Source organism: Oryzias latipes, chromosome 10, assembly GCF_002234675.1.
Source record: "Oryzias latipes chromosome 10, ASM223467v1".
NCBI classification, from domain to species: domain Eukaryota; kingdom Metazoa; phylum Chordata; class Actinopteri; order Beloniformes; family Adrianichthyidae; genus Oryzias; species Oryzias latipes.
Genome location: NC_019868.2, coordinates 26,427,202 through 26,436,059, shown reverse-complemented (window position 1 = coordinate 26,436,059; position 8,858 = coordinate 26,427,202). Strand labels below are relative to the sequence as shown.

Below are 8,858 nucleotides of genomic sequence, written 5' to 3'. Positions count from 1 at the left end.
CAGGCGGAAGAATGTAGTTTGTTTGCAACAACCAAAAACTTTTTCTACATTAATTTTTTTGTCAAACTGCTTCTAATTCACCATGAGATGAATAAAGAAATACTCAGAAACACAATTTTAATCCTAATTGTATTGATATAAGTGATTAATGGTGAGAGAAATACCACAAGAACAATGTAAAAACACTCAAAGCACATTTTTTTTATTGGAGTGGGTCTACTATTTGCTAAGGGGGGATCAGCTTTAAATTTTGTCTTCTTTGGACATTAAAAACGTAAAGATTTTTCTTTTCAAATTTAATGATTTAATCAGAGGGTAATTAGTTGAATAAATCCTAATTAGGTTAAGTAATTGCTTTAGTTATTCTAAGTAGGAATTTTCAAAGAAACGTGAGAAAAGTCTGTTTGTGTCTCAGGAGTCTTATCTGGACTTATCTCCACTCTGTCAATAAAAAGCAGATAAGGAAATCGTGCTAGACTCGGGTCAGACATTGGTCTGCAATGAAGAGGACTTTCAGATGTTCCTCCTCCTCCTCCTCCTCCTCCCAGTGCGGGACAGTGATCACGCATTTTCCGCGTGGAGCTCCACCCTCTGAGCTCCAGTCCTGATTTTCGGCGCCAGGACGCAGGAGATCCACGTTCTTCCTATCCGCTCCACGCCTGGTGTTCCTGATCTCCAGGTCTTTTGTCCCCGGAACTCGCAGTCACTCCTGGCTGGGTGTCCATCTGGACTTTTGCTCGCATCTGGATCTCAGCGAGGCCAGCAGGGAAGAAAAAAAAAAAAAAAACATAAAACAAAACATCGGCGTCCTGAAGTTTGACACACAAAAACAAAGTAAAGTTCATTCCGGCAGCTCCACTCTCCTTCGTGGATTTTGCTCCCGTCGGAACCGTGAAACAGTGGAGTGACTGAGATTGACGCCAGGAGAAGTTTAAGAAGGAGGAGGAAGAAAAGTTTATTTTTTCATTTTCTTTAGAGGTACCCGCATTTAGTAACTAACTTTTGTCTGTCGAGTCTGGTACTCGACTTGTTGTGAACGGACTGTTTTTTTTCTCGGAGTTTTTTTTTTTTTTTTTTTTTTTTTTTGGTGAGCTGGCCTCGGAGCTGCTGTGAAGACTTGAAGTCAGAAATCTGTGCGTCTCTGAAGAAACCCAACGTTGGAGACCAGGATACTCAGCCCAACAACCACAAATCTCTTTCCAATTGTTTTTCTTTTTTGTGTTTTGATCCATTTGTTTCCACCACACACACTGAAATGAAGTCGCTGTTGGTGCTGTGTGTCGTTTGCCCGCTGGCCGTGCTGTGCGTTTCGGGCACCGCGGAGCAGAAGTCGAAAAACTGTAACGAAGTTCGTGCCGCTTTCAGCTCCAAAGGCTTCAACATTAACGACGTTCCCAACAAAGGAATCTCCGGTGAGTCAAGTTTTACTTTTTAATGGCCATTTTTAATCCTTAAGACGCATGTTAGGCTCAAAGTGGGGGGAATTAACACCCTCCAGGGGTCACGAAGTGGTTAACCAGCAGTTAATGCTAGTTTACCAACATTTTAAGCTAACTATGTTAGCACAAATGACAAAATAAATAAATAAAAAACAAAACGCTTGAACTTTTTTTATGTTTATTGTACATTTTTAAATGTCAAATACTACTTTGGGTTCAAAGTGGAAGAATTAACACCCATCCGGGGTCACGAAGTGGTTAACTTAAATTTATCATCATGCTAGTTTAAATTTGAAGAAAAACACCTTAAGCTAGCAATGTTGGCTTGAATAAAAACTAAACCAAAGTTTTAAATGTAATTTTTCAAAATGTAATTAATAAAAAGCATATTGGGCTCGAAGTGAAAGGGAATTGACCCCCCCAGAGATAATTAAAGTGATTAGCAAGGAGTTCCACTGCTAGTTTTAAAAAAAATTAAGCTAGCAAGGTTAGCACGAAGCTAAATAATTAAATAAAACAAATAAACTTTTTTAGTTTTACTTTTTGAAATACCAATTTAACACTTGAAGAGCACTTTGGGTTCAAAGTGGAGGAAATTAGCACCCCTCCAGAGGTCACGAAGTGGTTAATGAAAAGTTCAAATGCTAGTTTAAAAAAGAAAAAGGCCTTTTAAGTTAGCAGTGTTTAGTTTGAATAAAAAAAATAAAAAAAAAACTTTTAAACTCTATTAACAAAAAAAGTCTACTTAATCAATAAAAAGCAAAATTGGGCTAAAATAGGGGGGAAACAATCCCCTTCCAGGGATCACAAGTGTTCAACGAGAAGCCCAATGCTAGTTTTTAAAAGTCTGTAGCTGGAAATATTAGCACAAACGCAAGCAAGCAAGCAAACAAAACCATTAAACTTTTACACATACTTTTTTTAATGTGAATTTTAACCCTTAAAGAGCACTTGGGGGGGTCAAATGGGGGAAATACCCCCCCACCCCCCAGGGGGCATAAAGCGTTTAACAAAAAGTTCTAATACTAGCTTAAAAACATTGTAAGCTAGCAATGGAACACAAATAGGGATAAAAGGAAAAAATAAAACATTAAAGTTTTTTTTAAATTTCTATTTAACCCTTTAAGAGCACTTTGGTTTCAGGAGGGGGGGGGGGGGGGGGTTAACAACGCCCCCCAGGGGTCACAAAGTGGTTAATAAGAAGTTCTAATGTTAGTTTTTAAAAAAACATTTTAAGCTAAGCATGAATACGGTAAAACATATTTTTAACATTTTTTAAATGAACATATTAATATACATTTAACCCTCAAAGAGCACAAAGGTGTCAAAGTGGGAGTAATTAACAACCCTCCAGAGGTAACAAAGTGGTTAAAGAGAAGCCCAATACTGTTTTTCAAAAAACATTTTAAGATTATATATTTTTTATTCTTTTGGGGCTAAAGGGCTTTCAGACCTAAAACTGATTATTTTATTTATTTAAAATAATGACATGTAATAATATCACCAGAAATTGACACTTACCATAATATTACCTTTGAAGGTCCTTTAAAATTGACAGAAACAGCACGAAAACTTTACTGTAAACAGGATTAGAGCATACGGGGGGATGCATTTTTCTGCCTTTCCATATGCACTGCTGCCAACACTTCACTGCCCCAAAGAGTAAACAAAGGCTTCATTTAGGAAATACTTGTCAGTAATTCATAACAATAAGGAGGTATAATCAACACGCAGCCTCGTGTCCCCAGGCCCCTGTTTATTTTCAAGCTTCCTCAGGAGAGACTCCTGTGGCTTTGAAGTGCAGTCATTTGGTAAAAATTCAAAGCATCTACATTTCCTTAGCTTTTTTGTGTGCAGCTAGTGTATGTTTGTGTGATGAGTCACATGTCTCACTGGGGGTAAAGCACATAAAAGGATGATGGGGTAATTACAAGGGGGAGAGAGCAAATCGATGAAGCCAATAATCAGATAAAGGCAAATAATGGTGTGGAAGGGGGGGGGGCTCTTACAGTAAATGCTTGAGGGTGGCAGCAGGAGGGGTCTTTGTATTCTTTAGTGCCCTGCATATTTAAACCCTCTTTTTTTTTTTAAATCTTTTTTTTCATAAAACAAAATTGAACATAGAGGTTCATAGGTTCAACCCAGACATGACAAAAACTTGCTTCAATATTTTCAAAGCATAAAAGAAGCATAGTGCCAAAAAAAAAAAGATTCACATGCTTCTAGCTTTAGGCCCTTTTCTCCATATATCAGTTGAACTCAACAAAATAACTTGAAGTTCCAGTTGAAAAGACTTTTTGCCATGCCTAATCTCATCAAAGCACCACTCTCTATAATATTTACTTCCTTACCTTTCTTTTTCTTACAGCAGACTTCATATTTGGGCATGCGCTGCCCCAGTGAGCAGGTTTTTGTCATTGGTAGTCGTAGGGCAGATACTGAGATAATTGATCCATTGAAAGAGGGATAAAAACCTGGCCTACTGTCATTAATGAGTGTTTGGGGGGGGTCCCCACTAACAAAAGCCTCACATTCTTGAAATATTTTGTGCTGCCGGGAGAAATGATTTCAAGTTTGACTCAACTTCTGAGCTTTTACGTGTCGTGCTGTTGGCAGGATATGTCAAAATTAACCATTTCCTCTTTTTTTATATCGCTTTTCATGTAAACATGTATAATAGAAAGGGATTTTCATGCCCCACGCATAAAAATAAATCAAATTTAAATGTGATAAATCAAAACACTGAAATGTGGAAGAGGAGATGTCTACCTTCCTTTTAAGTGTTCATTTAAAACCAAATTAAAACCATTGGATTCCAAAACGAGGTTTCATAACCATAAACAACTTGTATTGTTGTTGGCAGTGTGGAGACAAGTGTGTTTGTTGCCATTGAGATTACTCACTGGCTCATGTGAAGCCAGACTTGAGATTCAATAAAGATGTTTTATTGCAGTAAAAGGGGAAAATGGAAACCCTGATGACTTGAACATAGATGCAATGATACACATCGGCGGGAACGGCAAGCTCTTCTGGAGAATTCCTCCCCTGATCCCATGGCATAAGTCATTTACCACTTTCATGGAAGTGGTTCGGCACATTGCTTCCAAGATTCTTGTCTGGTGGAGAATGATTTGTTTGGGTCCTGTGGTTAAATACTTCACATAAATGGGAGAAGAAATGACACTAACATCTCTCAATGATGACACACAAATAATTCTGGTAATTGCAAAGAATGTAAATGGTGGCTTTCCTGTCCTGATTCTCCCTACTAATACCTTGTGCTTCTCCAAGCAGTTGTATTTGGTGCTGTGATGAATGTTAAGTGTATCTGCCGGCAAATCTGTAATAAGTGCCAGCTTTTTTAGGAGCTGCCCGAAAGCGAAGCAATAAATTCTTACCAGACTGGTCAGAATTTATTGCTCTGAGCGGCTTTGAACGCCACGCTTAAGAGGAAGAATGAAAGTAAAATGGGCTCTGGTTTACTCTGGCAATCAGGCTCGATGTCATGCTCCAGGAATCGGACAATCGAAGATCAAAGAGAAGGGTGTCGGTTTCCCTCCCTTCAGCGCGTGGAACAGCCCCCCCTGTTCATAATCATACCAGCGCATTATAACTGCAACTTGAGGCGTGCATGACCTCAGCACTTTGGCCTCCAAATAGGGCTGGAGATATTCTGCAGTCTCACAGCGCGAGGGATCTTTCCCTCTTAATCAGTGGCAGCATTCCCAGCATCATGACGGCCCGAGAAACGGCAGATTGTGCTCCTTCGGTGACATTGTATTGATAAGAGCAGGGTGTCATGCTCTGCAAGTTTTTATGCTCCAAAGATCAATATTTGTGTGGCGTGCTCTCTGAACAGTTCACTCGTGTTTTGACTCCTGCAATAATTAACTGCTTTACCATCTGCCAAGTGTCTTTTTTTCTTTTCTTTATCTTTTAAGGTCAGTTGTCTTAAAATTCAGACCTCCCTTTCCAATAATGCATATATTTTTTATTGGAAACACATTTTGTTCCACATCTTATTTGTAAATACAAAAGACTTTGGGTGTGTAAACCAAGGCTGCAACTATTATTTTGTGTTTTTTTTTTAATGCTTTTTCCAAGTATTTTTAAGAGTAGTTATTTAGCCACTTTTATTATGGCAGCATTTGTTTCAGCTTTGGCCTTTTTTTTTTGTTAAACAGGGATGATTCAAAGAACAGTTGGAGCAGCAAAACCTATCTTTTTAGTCCTTTTTCATTCATTTTTTGGATAACCTAATGAATGTAACAGCAACAGTTTATTTTTAGTGTTCTGTACCCGAATTCCTATTAAATATGGAAATTTCTTTTAGTTTGGGCATTTTGAGATGATTTTTTTTTAATGTTTTGTTGGAGGTTTTGAGTTAATTTTTTAAATTATGAACCTATTAATTCATTCAAGTGAGCTAAAACATCAGATTTAATAATCTTATATTATATATTTACAGACACAGTCAGGACCATAAATATTTGGACAGAGACACATTCTTTCTAATTTTTTTTCTGTACATTACCACAGTGAATTTAAAATAAAACACCTCAGATGCCATTGAAGTGCAGACTTTCAGCTTTTATTCCATGGGTTGAACCAAATGATTGCATAAAAATGTGAAAAACTAAAGCATTTTGAAACAATCTCTTCATTTTAAGGACTCGTAAGTAATTGGACAATTGACTTCCATGCTATTGCATGGGCATGTGTGGGCAATTCCCTTGTTATGTCATTGTGAGTGAAGCAGATAAAAGGCCTGGAGTTGATTAGAGGACCCGTGCTTGCATTTTGAAGATTTTGCTGTGAACAGACAACATGCGGTCAAAGGAGCTATCATTAAGCTGAGAAAACAGAAATAAACATGCCAGAAATTGCTACAGTGTTAGGAGTGGCAAAATCAACAGTGGTACATCCTGAGAAAGAAAAGAAAGCACTGGTGAACTCAGCTATGCAAAAAAACCTGGACGTCGACGGATGACAACAGTGGTGGATGATGGTAGAATCATTTCCATGGCGAAGAGGAACACGTTCACAACAGCCAACCAAGTGAACAACACTCTCCAGGAGGTAGGCGTATCAATATCCAAGTCTACCATAAAAAGAAGACTGCATGAAAGTAGAGACAGACGGTAAAGATGGAAGCCACTCATAAGCCACAAGAATAGGAAGGCTAGATTGGACTTTGCTTAAAAGCATCTAAAAAAGCTGGAAAAACATTCGTTGGACAGATGAAACCAAAATCAACCTCTACCAGAATGATGGCAAGAGAAAAGTATGGAGAAGGTGTGGAGAAGCTCCTGATCCAAAGCACACTACATCATCAGTAAAACACGGTGGAGGCAGTGTGATGGTCTGGGTGTGCATGGCTGCTAGTGGTACTGGGACACTAGTGTTTATTGATGACGTGACACAGGACAGAAGCAGCCTAATGAATTCTGAGGTGTTCAGAGACAGACTGTCTGCGCAGATCCCGATGAATGCAGCTAAACTGATTGGGCGGCGTTTCATAATACAGATGGACAACGACCCGAAACACACCGCCAAAGCAACTCCGGAGTTTATTAGAGCAAAGAATTGGAATATTATTATTATTAAGGAATATAATGGCCAATTCAGTCACCTGATCTTAACTCAGTTGAGCAGCATTTCACTTGTTGAAGACTAAACTTCCGACAGAAAGGCCCACAAACAAACAGCAACTGAAAGCCGCTGCAGTAAAGGCCTGGCAGAGCATTCAGAAGGAGAAAACCCAGCATCTGGTGATGTCCATGAGTTCAAGACTTCAGGCTGTCATTGCCAACAAAGGGTTTTCAACCAAATATAAGTAATGACCATTTTGTTTTCAGTTATTTTATTTGTCCAATTACTTACGAGTCCATGAAATGAAGGGATCGTGTTTAAAAAATGCTTTAGTTTTTCACATTTGTATGCAATCATTTTGTTCAACCCATGGAATAAAAGCTGAAAGTCTGCACTTCAATGGCATCTGAGGTGTTTTATTTTAAAATTATTGTGGTAATGTACAGAAACAAAATTAGAAAGAATGTGTCTCTGTCCAAATATTTATGGTCCAATGTGTATATGTGTGTGTGTGTGTGTGTGTATATATATATATATATATATATATACAAACACACACACACATACATACATACATACATACATACATACATACATACATACATACATATATTACAATTGAAGAGTTATATATATATATATATAATTACTCTTTAATTGTCCTTGTACTTTAATTTAATTTAATTTTTTTAATGTCTGTTTTGCTGGTTTTTAGCCTTACTACAATTAGAAAAAATTCTATAGTATTTCAACTCCTGCAGCACTCGTGCCAGTAATAACACGAATGGGATTAGGAAAGTTTATATGACGACATGTTATCACTAAAATACTGTCAGCAAATTATTATTAGTGTCAACTGTTAGAACAATCGTTGCAGCTGTGCGGTGAAAAGTTCATAAGTCATTCTCATATATGAAAAACAAAAACGGGAAGTTAGTTTCCTTGGTGTTGTATTTTTCTGCTATCTTTACACAAATGTAAATTTGTCTTATTTTTTATCAGTAGCTAATTAGCACTATCACTGTTTATGAGAAAGCAATTCAGAGTAACTGTTCTCAGTAAACAGCCTCTTAAGGGCCGCAAAGGTGTATGTTTTCATAAATCAACTGATCACGCTCCAGATATCTGGAGATTTAACTTAACTAAATAATCCCTGGAAGATCTGTTCATGTTTTGATTCTGAAGTTTTAAGTTATATGCATAGAAATGCTTGGAGAGGCGTCTAATTGGTTGGATAAATATAGTGTCTGTGTATTGATCAGAATTCATTAGACGTTCAGTGTGGGTCACCACACGTGCGTCAAGTCAAAACTGGCCTTTTCTTTGGGAAATGTGTTACACAAGTATTCATGATTAATCTCAGGAGAAAGGGCGTGTGACCATGATATATTAAAAGCAGCAAAGCCAAGAAATGAGCAGTAATCACTGGCAACATTTCTGAGGCAAAAACGGAATCTTTTCATCCTTTGCCATGAAACAATTCTTCAATTCTCTGGCATGCTTTCTTTTTGTTTATCCACTGTTTCCAAGAACGGAATAATGATTTTGTTAATTTACCATTCCAGCGTTGGTAGAAACAGAAGTATTGACATTAAATAGCAGCTTTTGTGTCCTGTAATGAGTTTATTGCTTTTGTAGTCATTTGTTGTATATGCTTTTTTTTAAATTACCCTGCAAATATTCACATTTTTCTTAATTGAGTCAATTTTTTTAACATGCCCTTCCATGTTGGCATGTCTTACCCACTACAGTAGTCCTGTTGTGTTTTTGCAGTCAAATCCTGCACATAAAAGTTATTTTAATACACAAAATCATCTTTTAAATGAA

At 37.5% G+C, this 8,858-nt stretch overlaps 1 protein-coding gene across 1 annotated transcript in view; it reads left to right on the top strand.

Annotated features, from left to right (window-relative positions):
* Nucleotides 1-588: 588 nt before the first annotated feature.
* LOC101160491 (glypican-6) overlaps nt 589-8,858 on the top strand; it is a 39,146-nt gene continuing 30,876 nt past the window's right edge. The window contains exon 1 of the mRNA XM_004073642.3: nt 589-1,412. Coding sequence (XP_004073690.1) covers nt 1,256-1,412 — 157 coding nt within the window. The 5' untranslated portion in view covers nt 589-1,255. The remainder of the gene's footprint in view (nt 1,413-8,858) is intronic.